Genomic DNA, 21730 nt, shown 5'->3' on the forward strand with positions numbered 1-21730 from the left:
CCAGGTAAATCTAGCTAATCATGAGCAAACCATGACACCAATAAGAATAAAGCCAAATGTTATGTCGCAATCTGGGGGGGGGGGGTCATAAAAAGGATGCTGTGAAAGTCCCACTGTAATGCTAACAACATATCCAAGATGGCACACAAATCAACTGTGTCTGACTCTATGATGGCCTTTTGGACTTACCATCAATGTGTTGTGTCATTTTACATGTTCTGAGTACAAATACAAAAGTAGGAAAGGATACTGGTATATGGAGAAAAGTATGAGGCAGCCTTTTTACGCAAACAATAATCCCATTGGTTGCACAGCAATTGCAGGACCTAAATCCCTTCAGCCTGCCTACTCACTCAAACGTTGAATTTTTTGCTGCTGCATTCACACATCAACTCACTAGAAGGCCGGGAGGAAAAGTTAAGATGAAGTCAGTGGGAAAGTTTACCGTTTTCAATTCACAAATGCAGCTCAGACTGATAGATCCAAAATTTGGGGAATGTTTCAGGAGTTTTGCATGTGTGAAAAGGCTCTTCACCAGAGGACACGCTTCATTACAGACATGCTACGAATGAGCTTTTGTTTACATTTTTTCCATTAAAATATGGAAACATACGTTAGGCCTACGTACTCCCATCTCCCGCTGATGATGCACATCGCGTTTGGCTTGCACACGCAGCACTTGCAGCCAATACATCTCCTATTGTAGAAAGCCATGACATTTTTGATGATTTGCACTAGACTCTGCAGTCTGTGATCAGACACCACCAGAACAATATCGCAGCTTTCTCAACGCATCGAGCTTAATTCATCATCCAATCAAGACTATGACCATAATCTCTTTGTGTTTATTATAGCTGCCGGCTCAGGAAATGCGCTTTATCCAAACACTGCCAAGCTGAGCCAAGATGCAAAAACATTTCTGCAGAAATCCAATAAGGCCAGGATGCATTGTGATGTAAGGGTTTGGCAAAATGGTTTGGGGCGAGTGTGGGTAATGAAATGCTGCTTGTCAGTGACAGTTAAAGGGCTTATCAATTAGCTTTTCATTCTCTCTGCCTGCCTACCTTACTTTTATTTCCTTCCTTTCTGCAGCTACACGGGGGCTTCAGGCAGCACTTTGGGAAAAAAATATCTTTCTTTCATATTCATCATTGTCACTCTGCCTCTGTATTCACAACAAAACAAGTTCTTTCATCTTTGATTCACTGTCTTGACTCTCCTCAAATAAACTCTGACTGTGTAGGGAAAGGTTGTTTGGATAAGCTAGAACAGAGCCTACTGAACACTGCATGTTCATCACAAAAGCATGCATCATAGTTATCATCGTAACAATTCATTATCTTTTGACCAATGACTAAAAAGACAGCAGAGAGATGTTTGCAATTTGGGGTTAAAGGCTGCCCGAGAGGAAGAAAAATGAATGGATATTGTTTAAAGTCACGACTGCCCCACATTGTCACAACTAATCCTTTCATAATATTTTACAAGGGAGATGATACGGCAGCTCAACACAGCATGGCGGGGACACTGTAAAGCCTGCGCCGCAGTTCTCTCTTCTTCATTTTCATTATTCTACCTCAATCCGCTCCTCCGCCCTGATCGGCTGAGAAGCCGTTCTTCCATGTAATTTAAAACAAACAACAGCCAGACACAGATAAGGGCATGACAGGCAGAAAATAATTCTGCTGCCTTCCTTCATCTGAGGGAGTCTAGAAAGGTCACCCCTCACCACTGCCAAACCTTGTATTTGGGTCTGCAGGAGGGGGGGGGGGGGGGAAGTGCGGATGTGGGGCAAGAGGTCACAGAGTGGCTTGGGTGGTCTGATGCTTTGATCAGGTGGGAACTCATCCAAAATACACCTTTAGCACCTGGAGGGGGAGCTCTAGGCAGTTTGAGGATAAGGGAGGGATGGATAGAAGGATAATACGATCTTGACACGTCGCCTAAAAGGAGACGGTTATGCGATGGAAATGTGCTGTAAAAAAATGTATTGTGAAAAACATTTCCTTCATATTTTAAAACAAACATCTGTTTTTACCAGCTGTCCTCTTCTTGCCTGAATCTTTCTTGCACATTTTTCTTTCTTGCTCATCGGTGCGGGACATTTTTTTTTACACATTTTGGCGAAAAAGCCGACAAACCAATACTAAAATGTTCAATGACAGTGCTGTGGCCGTGTCTTTAGTGGCACCACTTTCTTTTCAAGCTCAAACAGTTTTGGTTGTGATTTAAACTCACAATTGTTTATGGCTGCTTCACCTTCCTGGCTAATTCATTGCAAAAAAAAACTTGCTGCACATAGTTTAAGTGGCCAGTGAGATGATATAATGTATCTTAAACTATCTGATGTGTCTCACATTGTTGATTGATACAACGTGCTCTATGTAAGTCTGTGTGCTTAGGTCTATGTGTAATCTGTTCTCCACATTTTTCTCCCTCAGGGAATTAAAAAGTCGAGTTTGACAGTAAGTTGGTGGAATAACATGAAACAATTGGAGAAAGTGTGTCATCCATGTGATTTGTCAGTAGAAGATAGAAACAAAACAGGGAGCAGATAACAAAAACACTGCTCCTGACTGTAACGCCTACAGAAAATGACTTTATTAATGTGTGAATTAATGTAAAATGAATCTAAAAATACTGGATAATGATGGTCATATGCTTGTTAACAAGTATCAAGGTAATACTTTCTGTGCTTTTAAGCTGTCACAGTTTGGCCTTGTAGTGCTGACAAGAATAAGAAGTGGTAATTTGAACAGTTAGTCAATCATAACATTGAAAGAAGCATTTTGACTTACAGATTGTAACAAAACCATGAGATGCAGTTTCCAGCATCTAAAGGGATAAATGGAAGTGGTCGGACCTTGAGCTAAGATAGAAATGTAAAAAAAAAAAAAGACAGCTTCATCTGTCCTCAATGCTAGTTTTGATTGAACAGCACTGACAGTTTGCCTCCATCTAAAGACATATTTACAAGGTGTTTACATGCAATATTGCGTTTCAAAAGTAATCTGGCACGAAGGCCATCATCTGGCCTGTAAAAGTTATTACTGCAGTATTTTCAAACATGCACAGTTCACGCCAGACATAATAAAAAATATCCTGAGCTATGTAGCAATTTCTGCAGACCTTGAGGGATCAAATATAGATGCAGATGCTTGCCTTGAGAATAAGCTATGATAACTAATGTCTGCACAGGAACCACAATCCAAAATAAATGATGACTTTACACTCTCACATGCGTACAGAGCATGTACAGCACACCCGCCTGTGTGTCAATGTTCTGGCAGCCTTAATTACGCCTACGTTGATGTGCATTGTAAACCGTAAGAGTATTATTTTGCCATCCATCTCTGTTGGTGACATGCACTTAAAAGCCATAAACTATTCAGTTAACAGCCCACCTGCAGAGCTGACGTGGACTGAGTGGGACAGAGTTTATTGGACTTCTCAACATCAACTTCAGGAGATTGATCCAAACTTTTAGAAACCACTCTTGTAAAAACTCTCCACTGCATTACCTTAATGCATTAAAGGCACTTTAGCCCCTACTTTTATATCATGACGTGCTTTAAGCAAGGAGAAAATAAGAGCACGGGCTGTGGTGTGTACTTACTGTGGGTATGAAGAAGGGATATGAATGATATCAATCAGAGAAATATCCTGCATCAGCTAGAGGGTGTCCTTCCTCACTGACAAGATTATAGAGGAGCTTTGAAGCTGCTTTTATTGGTTCCTCCACTTCATTTGGGTTTACTTAACACCTGGGAGCTTTCATACCAGCACACTGCTGTGCTAAAGCACTATTTACAGCCTCATGCACTTTTTTTTTTAATACTTATTTATTTCCCCCCTTCCCCCGTCAGCCTTTCCTATATTCCTGGATGTGTGATTGATTTGATTGTCTGAGGTTCAGGACAGGTAAGGAGGATGTTTTTAACGGCCACCGAGGAACATAATGAAGGGGCTTCTTACAATGGCCGCCCTGCTGTTTGGAATCAGCCGTCTAAATCAAATCTTGAGCCCCTCTCTCACATGCTGACCACCTCTCGGGCAGTTTAAACGAGCTATTTTGGCTCATTTGGGGTTTGATTGATAGACGGGAGGCGAGGGTTGTTAGAGCAGCAGAAGGGCATCTTGGTGATAAAGACAGGGTCATCACTGAACTAAAGGGGGCAGCACTAACAAGCACTTGGATGGCTGCGTTGGAAGCCCGGCCACCTGAGAGTAGCAGAAGGAGGAATAAATAAGGGTAATATGGAGAGAGGGTTATGAACGAGGAGAGGCGATTGGAGGGGGGAGTGAGGGGCTGGGAATGTCTGAGGGTGAGCAATAGGGGGTCAAAATGTGAGAGCTGCCCCTGTGGTGAGAATCTACTCTCCTTTCAGGGGCTTGTGATGAGAAAAAGATGGAGAATATGGGATGTGGGGGGAAGGGGGAAGAGGAGACACCCCGAGCTTTGCAGGTCACGCGCTCATGCCGTGTGACAACGGCGTACACCACCTGCCTCTATCACCACGCCTGCCCCCGTCCTATTCCCAACCCCTGCTGTCTGATGGAACTCTTCCCATTTTCAAACCGGCAACAGCTTGTGCATTTGTGAGAATCAGCCCACATTATGGACTAGGCTGTGGAGGCGAGCACACAGAAACGGCCTCTGTGCTTCGGCCCTGCAAAGTTGGATTGATGAGGCTCAACTTAAATGATGCAGGATCACATGCTACACCAGGATCGGTGGGGGAGGGGCGGGGGGGGGGGGGGGGACAAACATGTGGTGGGATAGTGACGAGAAAAGAAAACAGAGAAGACAGTCCTTAATTGCCTTTTCAGTCATTAACAGGGTCCCACACCTCATGAAACATTAATTACACAGAGCGCTGCGGAGATAGGGACGCTTAATTAGAAATTATTCACCGCGTGGCGAGAACTGAGCAGTAGCATTTCAGCAGTGTATAAATTGTACGTGTGAGATCTAAAATAAGAACTAAAAATCAGCGTAGTCGTCATGCTTATCTGGCCTCCTCTCACTTGTCTGTCTTGTGAAGTGAGATTCCCTTTTACCTGATAGTACATTGAGTGAAGTGGGACATGTGTTAACCCTCTGTTCTCCTCCTCCTGTTTAGTGCTTCGTCCCTTCCCCCCGGCTCGTACCTATCCGACACCTCCTGTGAGGTTCATAAATTATTTACACCACTCTACTCGTCCCCCTACAGACAGGATGTAATTGACACAGAGGATCTGTCAATTACCCTAACATCTGGGAGGGACTGATTGCTACATCGCTCTAGCCCTTCTCCTCTCAACTCTCCCTCGTTCTCCCCCTTTTTTTTTTTTTCTGCTCTATCTACAAAGAGACAGTAGCCAATGACATGACATTAACGCTCTTGACGTGAAATACCCTTGACACGGTTGCCCCCTCTGTGCTGCGCCCTAATCCCGGCACAACTTTAAAAATAGTCCGCTCCACCCCTTGTCCCAGGTGTATTGATCTTTCTCTCCCAACGATTGCCACCACATATTCCTGTCGAGTGTGTGTGGCTCTCGTGTGCCGCCGGAACGTCCTTTTCTCTCAGAAGAACTCACAAAAGAGAGGTAATGATGTCAGCAGACTGTACCTAAGCTAATGGATGGGCCTAAATGTTACATGCAGGGCTCGGGGGCGTGAGCGCCGGCCTCGGGAAATGTCAAATGAACACCAGAGAGCAGACCCAAGTACTAAGAGTTAAGGGCAGAGGATATATGTGATGGAGATGTAACAAAACAAATCAAGCGACATGTACAAAGGCTGCTACAGCTGTGCATAAAGACACGGATAGTGAAAAGAGAATTTATGGGTCTGTAGAGAAACTAATTTGAGCTTGAGATAATGGTGAAAGACCCTGGACACTAATCTGACACCCACAGACCTTACTTCCTTCACAAATGCCTTATATAAGGGTCGTTTCATGTAAAATCAATACAATAATGTTAATGATGCTAAGCTAAAGAAACATATTTAACTAAGTAGACTATAATGAGTGTTTAGCGAGGCAGGCATACAAACAAGTTTCAAAGCATATAAAGTATGTGGGAGTGATATTGAAGGAATGTAAAGATACATTTACATGTAGGAGTAAACACTAACTTGTCTTCCTTTAAAGAGGTCATATTATGCCCTTTTTGGGGTTCTTATATTTAATCTATGTACCTACTTTTGTACGTTCACAATAGCTTAAGTCTGAAAAAAGTGTCTGTTTTCATGTACTGCTCCTCCTTGCTCCCTCGACGCTCTGAGTCTGTCAGCTACGCTCTGCTGAGCCCCCACTGTTAGACCCCACGTGGGCCAAGTCTGCTCTGATTGGTCTGCCGATCCGCTCTGTCGTTACTGGTCAGTTGGACTTTGAATTTTTGCACATAGATGTGCCTAAACATGCACAGGACACTTGGAAAACACACTAAAGAGCACATAAAACCAGAAAAAGCATAATATGGGACCTTTAAATACATTTAATTAATATCCCTCGCATGTCTGAATTCTAAATTTAAAGCTAGAACAAGTTACTAGTTAGCTGAGGTTAGCCTGAAGGCCATGAAAAGGCATCTAGCCTGGTACAGTCCAAAGGCAAATGAATCCAACTGTTAAGAAATCTAAACAGGCTAGGCTAGCCATGTTCCATTTTTAAGGCCTTTATGCTAAGCTAAGCTCAGCTAATTAGCTTTTGTACCTAGCTTAGTGAATTATCTACATGGTTTTAAAGGTTCTCTCTACGTGATGCTAAATTTGAAGCTACAGCAGGCTACTAGTTAGCTTAGCCTTGGGACTGGAAATGGGGCAACGCAACTACCCGATGTCCTAAAATAAAGGATATACAGTAATCAGGAGAATTCACCTGAGTGGGAGGGGGTGGGGACGTCTAGTCAGGTGCACCACCGTATGCAGGCAACCTGGACGATCTCTGAGTATGTAATTAAATTGTTTTCAGTTTGCCAGTATGTTCTTCTCTGTTCATTTGTTGATATTGTGATTCTGTCAGGACTACACATAGCTTTAGTATAAAGGAAAATATTCTCATTGTTGCGTCACATATATAAATCCTCTTCAGTTGTTCTTTTTACAACATGTCTTGCCACAGGAGACCCCCCGGCTCCCATTCCCGTCTGACCTGTGTAGTCTCCCACTGTGAGATACACATGTGAACAACCAGATCAGGAGGATTTCAGGAGCAGTCCTCCTTATATTCTCTAGAATTGCATAGAGTGCATACGTGAAAACGGCTCTATAATGATATTGATCAAAGTGGTTGTGTGTATGCTAGGTCCCACTGGTAGCGCAGTGCAGTGTTCTTCTTTAAAGCACCTCCAAAGAGTCATTCTGAGCTGCGACAATAAATGATAAAAGATCTAGACTTTCCAGTTTTCCTTGAAAAAACTTTTACCTTCTGAAACTTTATTAAAACTAAATTCTTCTATTTATTCATGATGTGGTCTTATGTTATTTATATAGGGTGTATAAATAACCCAGCACATCAGTGGGAGCCAGGGAGTTCTTTCATCTCAATTCAAGGAGCTTCAAAGATGCGTTTCATTGTACACTTGGTCGAATGCACTCGATGGTAGAAAGAAAGACACTCACCTGTTCTTAAGATGCTGAATGCTTCCGAAACACTTGAAGCGTCCGTTCACCATGATGGCCATGCGTGTGCACAGTGCCTCACACTCCTCCATGCTGTTGAAAGAAAGGGGAAAAGAAGGACAAGCAATAAAAACCAGAAGCTTTGGTCTATTTGGTCTAATTCAGGTATGTTTTGACGTTTGTCCTCCTGAATTCTTCCCCAAATATGCAAATGTTCAAGTCAAGCAAATAGTTTTTCATAATAAAATGATTTCCTGAGACCTTCTCTTCACATTTACAGTTAAAGTTTGGTTTAGAGAATTTTTTAAATGTCCACTTTGACACATTAAAAGGACGACAAATTTGGTAATTAGAGGGGGAGGAAGGGACCATCTGTAGCTCTTATCAGCTCATTTTTTCTCTTTCGGTGCAGGCCTGTAGCAGGACTCATTTGTAGTTGAGGCGAAACCTGTGAAGCCTTTCTGAGGAATGGTGCAATTAGGATTATGACTTTGTAAAACCTGGTGAATCTGCCACTTAACAAAACACAACCACCTGGTCAGGCCATGGACGATTGGATGCAGCTCAGCCACATTGCCTGGGACAACAACAAATGCTTTTATTTCTCCATGAAGGGAACACATGTTATGAGAATTATCTGGTCCAAATGAATGAGATTATTCACAGGCACTGCCAGGAGCTCAAACAATTGAAAAAAAAAAAAACGGGCAATTTGAGAAAGGGTAAAATGAAAAAGGCATGTGATTGTAAAACGCTCCATAACAACTTGCACCATCAAGTTTATTTTCACACAAAAATTTGGGCTTTATTTTCTTTTCTTCTCATCAACCATGTCCAGAACTAGCTAACACTACAGAAGAAAAAGTTGGGAAAGCTAACTCTGCTTCAGGAAGTGTTGGATAATGAAAAGACTCCAGCGCTGTTATTGACAGTTTCTCTTTTCATGGAAGAAAAAAACAAGTGCCAGGCAGTCAATTTGCCCTCGCGCTTCATGAAAGCTTTAGAGCAGCCCCGGTGTTTTTCTGGCAGCCGATATTAACTGCAGTGCAGGAAACAATACCTCCCAAATAAAGTGCAAGCCCAATCAATTATAATTACAATACTTAGCGCTCATGTTCATTTTATGGACAATTTGGCTGATGTGCTTTCTCAGCTGAAGAGTCAAAATATTTGGGCTTGATCTTAGCAAGTGAATCTGTCAGAGGAAATGAATAGGTAAAGACTGTTTGTTGCACCTGTGTGATGTGAGAACAACTGAGCGTCCCTCTTTGATGATACTCAGGATGCAGTCCCAAAGGAAGCGCCGGGCTTTGGGGTCCATCCCAGTAGTGGGCTCATCCTGAAAATAAATACAGGCGCTTTAAAACAGTTCCCATTATGTCCCTCCTCACCTCACCTCGGCATCTCAAAAGGAAATAGATAAGGGCAAAGAACACAAACAAATCGTGGCAAAAATTTGCTTTCATTAGATGATTTTGAGCAATTTCGGAGTGTTATAAAGCCACATCACTGATTTTTCTCTCTCTATACCATTTAACCAGACAACAGACTATGGTCAGGTAGCAATCTAAAGTTAGCTTCAGCTAGTCTCACAGCTGCAAAAGTCCCAATAAGGAGTATCACTGACTTTTGAAAAACCTCCTTTCATCCATGTTAATCATTTGATCTGTTAGTTTTGGAGGGAACGAGAACCTTGTCGTTTATGCGGCTCACAATGAAAACCTTGGCAAAACAAAAAAAAAGGAGATATGCTAATGTAAACAAATGAAACGCTGTTTATCAGACACAAGCTAGCACCAGCTCAGCTCATTTCTCTGTAGACCGATGGAGAGACAGTGATTTCAACATTAAACTGCTTCATTCAGTGTTTTTTTTTTTTTTTTTTACAAGTTTTAATAATCAGGTCTGTTTGTTTGGGCTTTTGTGAATAATTCATCTCTATAGAAAAGTATTTGTGTGTGATTTAATCTGCGTACTCTGCATAATCTGTGTACAATCACGGGGCAGCAAAAATAAAGTGCAAAGATTTAACAGACAAAATGCATGTGTATTGATGTAACACATATAAGTAAATGAGACACAGACATGTCAGGCAAAAGTAGGACATGTATAAAACCCAGACAGACATGGGTTAAGTCTGGGTAAATTCTGTGTATAAACATTTCTACATAACGTCGACACATACTGTAGCATTCTCCAAAACAGCACAACACACACTCGGTCTCAGTGACCTGCTGTTTCTTTTCCTCGGGGCTATTCTGTCAATGCATGATTAGAGAGTGACAGTACTCAGTCCACTGGCTGGTTTCGTTCCAGGCCTGTTTCCCCCTTGCTTGCAGAGTCTTACAAATCCCAAGGGCTATTTCCATCACCGTGCCCAATGTGTCCCTGTGCAGACCCTATGTGGCACTGCCTCAAGGCTGCCTGAGCTCCCCAGGCTAGTACACAATACTGAAACTGACACACACACTGACAACACATTATCCCTCTGCCTCGGAGTAAGGGCTAGCCTGGCTAAGGCAAGTAAATAAGGAGGTTTGGAACATGTTAGCTCGGTGGGCTCCTCACTGATCCAGTAAGCAGAAAGCTTATTCCGTAAATGTAATTTATTATGGATTATCATTACCTGGCTGATTAGTCATTACAGTGAATTAGCAGCATAATCTGACTGATGGTTTCAAATCATGCAAAGTAATGCATTTATTACAGCTAATTTAATTGCATGAACTGAAATGTAAATGTATCTATATAAGCCAATATGTCTCCTTTATTAGGCCATGTGACGTGGTGGGTGGGATATAGGAAAACAAGTATGATTTGAAATTATTTGAATATTCCCCCCCCCCCCCAAGGAGCCTCAAAGTCCAATTAAAGGTGAATGAAGTTTGTCCCTCACGGTAAGAGGGACATGAATTCCTAATGCATATTAAAGCAGCTGAACTGAAAGAATGAGAAGCGGCGTATTCTGAGTCATACCTTCATTAATCTTCCATCAGAGAGAAAATGCATTTGCGCTCAGTTTTAAGTCCTGATGAATGGGTTTTTAATGCGTGCAAACACAGTCCAGTGTGCTCTAGGTTCTTCTAAAGGAATTGGTCCTTCCTGCATAAAAATGAACTCGAGTATGACCAGTGAGGGACCACAGATAAAACTCCTTTCTCATCTATGACTAATGTACTTATAATCCCGTTAGAAAATTCAGTAAAGCATCACGAGATTGATCGCACTTTTTCCTTTTTTTTTTTAAATACATGACCCTAAATTCCTACATGATATCATCTTCTCACTACAGTCAAGACTCAGTGTGCCTGTAAACAGAGAAAAACGGATGTAATCCAAACATCAGCTCAGCATCAATATTGATCTAAAGTGTTACACTCTTAAGGCTTAATAAAACAGCAGCGTATCACATTCACACACAATGTACGACAGAGCTGTAAAGATGAAGCTTACCAGGAAAATCACTTGGGGACATCCGATCAGAGCCATCGCTGTGGAAAGTTTGCGTTTGTTCCCGCCGCTGTATGTTCCTGCTGACTTGTTGGAATATTTGACAAGTCCCAGTTTCTGGATCCCCCACTCGGCAACCTTTTTTGAAGGAAGAAATCAAAGTGACCAAAGCATTTACGGCATCAAGAGAAGTGTTCAAACACCCCGTCATCACACTCTTCATGATGGATGATATTTTGGCTTGGATCTGTAATGTATTTATGCTCTGTGGTTTTCAAGGACGAGACATGACAGCTGGCATCACTGTAAGACCCTAATCACTAACTGCAGAAGCACTTCACCATTCTCCTTGTTTTCATAAACAACATCTAGTCAGAATTTGGCGCACAATATCTCCAAATCGCAAATCACACGTTATGGTGTCAGAATAAAAGATATTGTGTTTGAAAATACAGCATATTTTCACGATCACAACAGGTCAGTTTGGATGGAGAATGGCCGCAGTAAGCCACATCACAATGGGCTAGAGGAAAAAGAAGTTCTGCTTGCAGCACAGCACTGAGTCCCCATACACTGGAGCTAAGAGATCAAAGTCCTGGCGCCAGGTCTGAGGGCCTATGGTCCCCACCAGCCCCTCGTCCTCTTTTGATCTCACTGTTGGAGGAGAGGGAGGTGCAAGAGGAGTGCAGGGAGGCCGCACAGGGCCAGCAACACCACCGGGCATGGTGAATAATGTAGCGCCGTAACCCACAGCTGCTGCTTTTTCTACCACAGGCCATTTTCTATAATGTATGGCTTTGACAATCGAGGAAATCTATCACTGTGAGTGTGATGTTAAACTCGCTCTACATGCATTCTAGTTGAATAGTATATTGATGGTAAAAATAAAATGGAAAACCAGCCAACAGGACATACATTGTTCTTGCAATATTGTGAATTCCAAATGTAAAAGCTTGACAAATAATCTACATCAGCTATCCATTGTGCTTTCCAACATTAGCTTTGCATGACAACAAGTGACAATTTCTTTGTTGCACAACGACAAAAAGTGTGAATGGATGCAGTGGTTACCATAGTGACTTCTTTCTCCGGTACCCCTCGTAACCTGGCGTAAAACTCCAGATGCTCCTGCCCAGTCAGCAGCTCATCAATGGCATCAAACTGGGGACAATAGCCCAAGTTCTGGTGCACGTCCCTCATTTGTGTTCGTATGCTTGGAAAAGAGAAGATGATAAAGATTTGCAGATGGACGTCATTCATGTTTCAGATGCAGATCTAAAGATGCCTTTAAAGGCAGATAATATCAAATGAACAATGAGAACAGTTTGAAGGCCATAAAGCAGACACTTGTGTTGCAAAATACTTTCCAAAGGGATCTGAGTTTAACATTGATTTACTTGGAAAGATGAATCACGTATCGACACAATCTTGATTAGAGAGAGAAAATCAGAGCCGAGGGAGCAAAGGCCTGTGTCTCTTTTTGAAACACTGCCAAGCTAATGAAGAGCATCAGAGAGGTTCATTTCTCATTCTCTACTCATGGACTAAAGCAAGTGTCCCCACAATCTCTTCTCCATTTAAACCAAAAAAGGAAACAAGCGAAAAACAATCAAAAAAAAAAAAAATATGCCATACATATACTTCCAGACATATCAACATGTATCCACTAGAATGGCAGCAGTAGTTTATTTGCAGTCATGCCATTCCATAGGTCACAATATTAATACTTTCACCACCAGCAGGCAACTAGACATTACAGTTTTTTTCTTCTTCTTTTCACAGCTGCTTTGTTTTCTTTACAGATAATCTCGAGCCCATTTCTTTCCTGTTATTTTCCACGAGCAATGCTAAGCCCAGGGGAAGCTAAATGTGATTTGATGTGTCGAGAGGCTGCTGGATCTGAAAACAGAAACAGTAAGCTCAAAGTTTGCCTGGTTTTACATTCTGTTTTCTTTTTAGCTAAGATAAGATTGGTGATAACAAAAGTTTTCAATGTAGTAGCCACTAATCCAGCTCTACTGTACTGCTACTTGATTGGCCAGAACTGCTGTTCAGTGATTGGCTGGTATTCATTGCCTCAAAGTAAAGCTTGGAGCTGAGGAGCTACAGGTACTCTTGAGGTTAAAAAAAACATGACACTACCGTATGTTACTAGCATAGATTTAGAACACACGGTCGTGTTATTAGGCTTCACATAAACTCTGAACAGAAACGATTATTTTGGGCTTTTCTTATTTGCCTTCTTGATGGCAGCTGCATGAACAAGAGGTAGGAGCTTCGTAGAGAGCTAGACTTGCTCTGTCCAACAGAAAAGCAAACGGTGGCAGCACTTTAAAAGCTAATTAACAGAACTAATTAACTTACAAATGTGTTGAATACAAACAAAAACCAAAGAGTAAAAACGACAGTATTGGCTTTATTAGGAGTGGCTTTAATGAGGGTTTATGTGCTGTGATATGTTAATTAGTGAGGTTTTATGGTGCTGGTGGGCGGATTGGTCTTATTTTTGACAAGGCTTGTTTTCCTTAAGCTACGTTAAGCTTATTGCCAGCTAGGTTTGGCCCCATACCAAGTGTAGAAAGACGACAATGGTAATAAAGACAAGGGATGTGTCTTTTCTAAACTGTTAAACTTCTCAAGTTCATTTTGGAAATAATTTGTGGTAAACTTGTAACAGAAGCAGGGAGGCCCTATACGCACACAAATCTTTTAATTTTTTTATTTTTAAAGATTTCTTTTTGGGCTTTTGTGCCTTTTTTTAGCGAGAAAGGACAGTGGATAGAGATGGAAATCAGGGAAAGAGAGAGTGGGGAATGACATGCGGGAAAGGAGCCACATGTTGGATTCGAACCTGGGCCGCCCGCTTGGAGGAGTTAAGCCTAATGCGCACTACCCCATTACGCCACCAGCGCCCCCCCACAAATCATTTTTTTTAAACATTTATACGATTACATCTGATGAGGTTGACTGATACTGTCGGTTTGCTCTTCCTTCTTCCACAACAAGAGTCTTCTGATAAACCACTGCTGGCTGTCGGTTGTTAGCCGTGCGGCTAATGCAAGCTACAGCTACGTGTGTTGTGAGCACACAATCACAGAAAAGAGACGTAATTGTTTGGAGATAACTTCTATTTAAGAGCTGCTGCTTCCTCTCTTCTGCCGATCTTCGTTTTTTGTTTTTTTTGCCAATCCACAGAGATGATAATGAGCTGAAAACAGAAGCGTGGGTGTTCTCACATCTGCTTTTCTCTCTTTTCAGTTTTATTGTTTCCCCTAAAGGTCTCTCGGATCTTCCTTTGATCTCTTTTACTTGCATTAATCAACATTATCACTGCTGTGTTAGGCCTCGCTCTATACAGCTCTTGTTCTTTGTCGAACACAAAGTCAATTAGCAGATGTATAAATGGACATCTAATAGCATCCGCTGCAGTGTGAAACCAACCACAGCTTTCACTCGACCAGGCTCAGACGTGTTGCCTTGTAGTTTGTGCCTAAAAATAAAGGAGGGAAAAGCATTCTCGCTCAGGTGCCTGAGTCTCTTCTTGTTGGTGTCAATGCATTTTTTCGGCATGTACAAAGATTTCCTCTGACTGATTCCGTGAGGCAGAGACACAAAACAGAGCAAGGTACAGGGCGGAGGATGTGGAAAAGGGAATGAAATATGTGAAAGAGGCAGAAAGACAGCGAGAGCAGAGTCTCCAGCATTTCTGAGAATATCGCAGAGAGGAGACATGTGAGAAGCAGGAGTTGAAAAGGCAGAGAATGTATAAGAGATATCGAAACTACCTAGCCAAGAAAAAAAAACAAAAAAAAAACGAAAGCCTGAGAGTTCGCAGGATGGAGAAATAGAAAGCTGTGTTACAAAGAAGAAGAGAAAGAGAGTGAGCTATAAAAAAAACCAAAAAAAAAAAACACAACCCCTCAGCTTGATCCCCATCTGAGCAGCCATGTTGGGTGGCTAATTATGACAAGTTACCAGGGGCTCTAGTGGGAGTTAGCGCCTCACCTGTATCCATTTAGGAAGGCCTCTCCACTGGAGACTGGGATGTCTCCTGTCAGCATCTTAAACGTGGTGGTTTTTCCAGCCCCGTTGATTCCCAGCAAGCCGAAACACTGAAAGAGAATTTAAGAGGGGGGGGGGGGGGCCTCCATTTAGAAAACAGTAATTTGTATATGCAAGCCTCACTGACAAAAAACAGACAGGAGACATGATGCTTGACATTTCAAATAATCTTTATGCATATGATGGAACCATTAACCTCTTAAATGAAGCCAATCTACACAAAGTGTGCATATTTGGGCAGTGATGTACAAACACACATTGAGGCAAGTGTTTATGCATGACTAGCCCAGTGCTGTAAATTAAAATTGATATATTTCTGTGCGCAAACAAAACAACAAAACACTAAATCAACATGGCAGGCACACAGGAATAAACACTGTAAAAACAAGACCATTCCCAAAAGCATTTCTTCCTGTGTCTGTAAATTTCTACCTCTCTCCGCAGTTTCTCCCTGATGCTGCTGATTTTTTTTACTTCCCTCCGGAGGGCATGTGCATCAGGAAGAGGAAGTCATCTCCGCAGAGCCCCGTGGTCATGTGACCCGCCTTAGGTGCTCCGGCTCCGGCATAAATATTTGATTTCTGTCATTCATTGATCCCTTGCTTGTTTGTGACCCGCGCTTGTGAATGCATAGAAGAGGGGCAAAGCCGGATGTAAATAATGCATGGAAATGCAGTGTGTGATCAGCAGAGCCCCCATGAATGACAATATATTTGGGTGGCATTTACATTGGGCTTTGAGTAAACAGCGGCAGGAAGGATGGATACTAACGCAAAGCCCAGCGAGCACGGACGACTGTCAGCATTTGAGATTATGTTGAAATCAGGCTTCCAGCGGTGTGAGTGTATAGGTTTGTGCGATGAGTGTGGATGCTTTACACGGACAGTGCATCACTTTTTCACAAAGGCCCATTAGTCCAAAACTGTGTGAAAGTTTCCTCTGCTGTATATAGCCAATTTGGTCTCCCACTGATAATCCCTGCTTTAAACATCATTGGTCTTCGCTTCACAGATTCTTCCACCAGTGTGCCTGTGTGTATTTTCAACACACACACACACGCTTGGCAGTAGCATAATGGCAGAAAACAAGCCCCGATAAGCAGATTAGTGTTCCTCCCAACGCCTTCTCTAAGCAGCCTTTGGAAGATACTTTGATTTCACTTGGAAAAAACAGCAGGACACAGCCAAATCAAATCTTCGAGAAATAACTGTAAACTGCAAATCGAAACCCAGAGAGAGAGAATCTCAGCAAATGTCCCTGCTTTAAAACATCAATATTTTGTAAATATTGTCATTCATATTCAAATACGAGTATGATGTGTATTATTAAGCCAAGTTATAATTATCACAAACAACACAAGATGTTTTCCAATGTTGGTGTTCCTGGTTATTTCTGAAAAGTATTCAACATGCAAATAGTAAGAAAGTCCTCTGGTAGCAGCGGAAGCAAACACACCGCAGGCTTGAAAAGGTTCTCGTGTGATGCAGCAACATTTGGCTCACCTCTGCAGCAGGTACGCCTACACATAGCCTGTCCACAGCAGGGGTGCTCTTCCGGGGGTACACCTGCAGAGAGCAGACGATAAAATGAATCAAGCAGCCAGCCGGAGAACGAGAGACAGAGAAGGAGAGCGAGGTAGGGGGGCAGGGGGGAAGGTGGGGGAGCAGACAACGAGGAAAGATGGAAGAGAGGATAGCTGGAGAAAATATGGAGCGCTCGACCAGAGCAGCAGGGAGGAAGAAAAGATAGAAGAAGCAGGTGGGGGGGAAAAAAGGAGGGGGAGAGAAAAAGTGAAATTTTAACAAGAAGGCATAATTTGCAACATTTAGAGCAGCCAAATGGGAAAAAGGTAATAAAAATACATTTGCACAGGGGGTAGAAGAGGCAGGAACATTAGTATTTGTGGGTGCAGTGATGGCATTCATGAGGAAATCTTTCCCCAATCTGAGTGCCACCTCAGTACAAGACGGCCCAATAATCAAGTAAACCAGGTAGAAGTCTAGACATCTGCAGAACACAAAGGACAGTGTGATCTTCATTACAAACCAGGAGACCTACTTGGATTCTGACGACTATAGGGCTCCTCGGTTCAGCTGTGCTTTGAGCTGAATTATATCATAATGTTTGTAATGCTAACATGCTCACTGTGAGCATTTTAACATGACATGCTGCTGATGTATTATCAGATAGTTTGGACACTTTTTGGGAATTAGAACAATCTCTGGAATCGACTTGTATCATCAGGGAAGCGCAGTAGAAAAAGACACATCTCGAGTCAAACCAAAACAGCAAAATCAACAAACCAGCATTAAAAATGTAATAAGACTAAACTGAAGTTGAAAACACAAAGCCAGAATGAAATAGAAACTATAAATAAAAGACTAAAAACTATCATAACCCGGGGCGCCTGATAGCCTAGTGGTTTTTGTCGTGCGCCCCATGTATGGAGGTTGTAGTCCTCGTCCTCAAAACTGACCTCGGCCCTTTGCTGCAACTCATCCCCTTCTCTCTCTCCTTCCAACATTTCCTCTCTCTCTCTTCAGCTCTCCTATCTAAGCAAGAAAAGACCCCAAAAATATCTTTAAACTATTATAACCTCGGTCACTGTTGGGCAAATCAGACGTGGTTTCAAACAATAGGACCAGAGCTGGATGGTAAAATGAGGTGAAGGAAGCAGAGACTGCAGGGTGGATACAGAGGGGTAATGGTAGACAGCAATGCTGACCCACGTTTTTTTTACGTCTATTCTCTCTGCATCCTCAGCAACAATTTACAATCCTACCTACCATCATTTAAAAGGTAAGCTCTCTCTCACACACGAGGAGAAAACAGGAGTGATCTGGACAAAGAAGCGCATCATTTTGCAGTCCTACATTCCATTGGATAGTTTATTTTATGACATCGTCAGGGAGCTGTTAAAAACCCTAAAGCTCCTACTACTGCCTGAAAGTGAAATACATGAAATTCACTCGAGATGAATAATCTTTTCTCAGTACAAATGGCTCTCATGTTCCGATTGTGAGTCAGTATCCTGCTAAGATCTTGTTGTGTCACTGGAAATGACAAGCCGGTTGTTGTTTTTTCACATTTTCTTTGAAAGCTCTCCATGCTGAATCCGAAAACGCTCCCCCGCTGACCGGACTGATCCATTCTTATTTGAATTGAAGGTGTGTCGTCTGAAAATCTCCCCAGAGGCGGTATAAAGAAACACACACTTGAGGTGGTCCTGATTTGTTACTTTCTGAGAAAAGAAACAAAAAACACCCGATACAGAAAGTACAAATTCGACAAAATGAGGTGTTTAGCGATTGCGGCGCTATTCCGCACCCGAGACTATGTGAGAGTTTGATATGTTTTTCAAAGTTGTTAAAAAGAAGCGTTGTCTTGCTCGAGCAAGGAAGACACGACAAGGCCTTTTGTTGTTGTTGCTGAGTGTGACAGTGAAGACACTCAGCATTCAAAATCAAGGACACTGCTGTGCCCCATTGAGTTATGAAAAAGAGACAACTCTTGGCTATATTTCTGTGTTTAAAAAGTTGAAAACACAGTTCTCCATGAATGCTGCAAGTGTTTTTTGTGTGACTGTCAGGGTCTGAAACAGTGAACGATCATTAACAAAAAAAAAAACAGAAAAGTGACAGCAAAGAATGCCTGTACGAAGGACGCGTTTCCATTACAGATCCTCCACCATTAGAAACAGTCATCTATCCCCCCCTCTGTATTCAGGAGGCTAGCAGGCAAATGTAAATTTATAACTGCACTTCAAGCCTGACAAACAATGACATTGCATTTATTTCACAGTTGGCACATCAAAAGCTCGTGATAAAAGCAGGAGCTGCAAAGATCCGCCATTCTCCGGTGCCATCTGGCAGCAGCACTCAGTACTTATCAACCTGGATTACACATACTACTTTTTAGTGATATTTTGCGGCGCTAAAGCTACATCAAAGCAGGCGATACATGTAAGGAGGAAGGCAATTAAAGGATAATTCCCCTCCGACTGGAGCACCACAGCAGCTGTCATGATAAGCAGGCCGACGTCTAATCAGACGAGACAGCTCCGAGGATGTGATGGCGGCAGTTTTGCAAACCTAAAATATGGATTTGCATTGCAAAACAAAACCAGCTTCAAACTCTGAATACTAGCTCTGGTCGTAAACAATCATACAGACACTGCTCTGTTAGGAAGGTCTTGTTAGCATGTGGTTCTGCCAAATAGGTGTCCATCCTTTCCACAAATTAAAAGTATTTCAGTTTTAAGGTGCTATGCTGATAGAAAAAATCATCATTGCCGACCTGCCACCCGTCCAGGACTTATACCGGGTCCATGGTCAGGTAGCATCACTGCAGACTCCTCACACCCCGGACGTGTGAGGAGTAGGCGTTAAAGGTCACCGCAGAGCCGACATCAGCAGAACCTGTCTCATCTGAACCGCTTTAACACACTATCACATGGGCATACTCTTAGTGTTTCAAGGTGCCATTCATCATTCATTACTGTACTAACGGCAAACAGCTGTCACAAGGTTCATTTAAACTTTCTCTGTCAACTTATCGAGCAACAGGAAGGTTAAACTGACAGCGCTGTGCCTGCAGAACTCTCACAGACGGACACACTTCCATTACAGTCTCCATCGATTACAGCGCAGACGATAATGCAGCAGCTAAGTGGAGGCTAGCAGGTGGGGTGCATAGCAAAAAAAAAAAAAAAAAAATGCTCTTGTTTGGAGCATCAGGAAAAGGAAGGGGAGGAGCAGGAATTTGACACATGATTGATGGCCTGTCGATCGCTTCAGAGGCGTGCTTGGATTTATGACAGGGGCTCAGCCTGTGGCGCATGGCCACCGAAGCTGCGCACGCTCATTGATCAATTTGTTATCTACACCCCCAAATGGATGGGGCACAGCTGTGGTGGGAGTCAATGCAGGATGAATCCCGATGTCTGCTGCCACTGCGCTGCTGTTTTTTTTGTGCTGTGTTGGGCCACTGTGTTTTCATCTCAGAGAAAAAAAAATCAACCAGGAAGGAGTTTTTGAACAGTGACTGCTTGCCAAAACTAAATGTTTGAATTATTTGAACTGGCTAAAGTAAGCTTCGTAGTAGAGGTTAATCGTTATCAAAGGCAAACAGACATATAAGAAGTTATCGCCAAGTTTTGCCTAAAAAAAAATACAATAAACCTCTCCACCTTGCAGGTTGATTTGCGATACATTAACCACCCAGATGTTTTACCTTGCACTTGTTCGGTAATTACCCTCGGGAGCGCGGCGACGGCTGCGTCACAATGAGTGAAAGATTAAATGTAGTGAAACTGAGAAGCCGCGGGAGTAAAGGAGCAAAGAAGGCTGCTAAGAAAGATGCTAGATCGTCCAGCTGTCGGCACCGAAGCTGCTGTGGCGACACTTCCTGCTGCCGCACTGCCCGCGGGGAGAGAACATCTGCCGAGGGATGGAGCGTTAATCTCCGTGGTGTCGAGGTGCGCACCGATGCAGCATGCTCGACTTCACCTGCTGCAAGGAGGCGAGGTCAGAATCAGAATCAGAAATACTTTATTAATCCCTGGGGGAAATTCGGTCGAGAGCAGTATAGGAGCCTAGACCTTTACACCCCCCAAAATGCAATGCTGTTTGCCTCTCATGCCCACTTATGATGTTGGTGAATGTTCACAGCTGCAGCAGAGCAATCTGTCTTTTCCATTTGCCCTGCAAACTGAAAAACGCAGGTGCAAGCAGAGGAAAATATTCAAACATTGAACTGCAACCCACACACATTCACATTAACATGCATGTAGAGAAGATGCATGCTATTAAAAAAAAAAGGTAATGGTGTAGGTTGTCACTGTATAATGTCAGAGAGGTTAACATGGAGGGGGATAAACTGTGTTGCATGAGTCCTGCATGAGTCCAATTTTCCAAACCTGCATCTTACTGTACCTGGAAAGTTCACTACTGAAACCCAGCCAGTTACCTGCAAATATCCTAATGTCAATTCTGTACCCTCCTGGACCTGAATATTTGAGAACCACGACCTGACACAAACTACACACCTGCGTCTTGTCTCTATGACAACAGTCTCTCAAAAACGGCCGCTGTATGACCGACACTGCTCCGTTGCATTTTACGACATGTTTTATATTTGAGGTTGTTTTTTCCCCTTCACTATGAGAATGCTTTATGCTCAATGATTTCCCTACTACTTTGTCCGCATGATGCGCTTAATAATACTGACTGAGCCGCTATCACGGCTTTGACCAGACGCAGAGCTGTGGACTCTGCTGAACACAATGGAAACCAACAGGCAGGAGGAGAGTTTAAAACTCTTTTCCTCTGGGAGACCCTAAAAAACATGACTGCGTCTGTTTGAGGCCTGAATGAGGACAAGAGTTGAATATTAGTGACAGCTATACACTCTCCGTGCAGCAAAGTGTTACACGCTCTGTATTGGAACACATTTTGATTGCACATTAAATAAAATACATTCAAATTATAATCATGCATGGCATTTTCCCCTGGTGTATAGGTGTTGTGGCAAAAATGTAAAATTTACAAAACAAAGTTCAAATGTCATATTCAGGGCAGATGATTCACAAAGGGCAAAGGACTTTTA

At 42.6% G+C, this 21730-nt stretch overlaps 1 protein-coding gene across 1 annotated transcript in view; it reads right to left on the minus strand.

Moving 5' to 3' along the window:
* Positions 1-21730, minus strand: part of LOC132958271 (phospholipid-transporting ATPase ABCA1-like) — a 149498-nt gene that overhangs the window by 12345 nt on the left and 115423 nt on the right. The window contains exons 43-48 of the mRNA XM_061030999.1: positions 16627-16689; positions 15068-15174; positions 12134-12275; positions 11066-11200; positions 8848-8951; positions 7613-7705 (exon numbers count right to left, since the gene is read on the minus strand). Of these exons, the coding sequence (XP_060886982.1) occupies positions 7613-7705; positions 8848-8951; positions 11066-11200; positions 12134-12275; positions 15068-15174; positions 16627-16689 (644 nt within the window). The remainder of the gene's footprint in view (positions 1-7612; positions 7706-8847; positions 8952-11065; positions 11201-12133; positions 12276-15067; positions 15175-16626; positions 16690-21730) is intronic.

This window comes from Labrus mixtus, chromosome 23 (genome assembly GCF_963584025.1).
Source record: "Labrus mixtus chromosome 23, fLabMix1.1, whole genome shotgun sequence".
Lineage (NCBI taxonomy): Eukaryota > Metazoa > Chordata > Actinopteri > Labriformes > Labridae > Labrus > Labrus mixtus.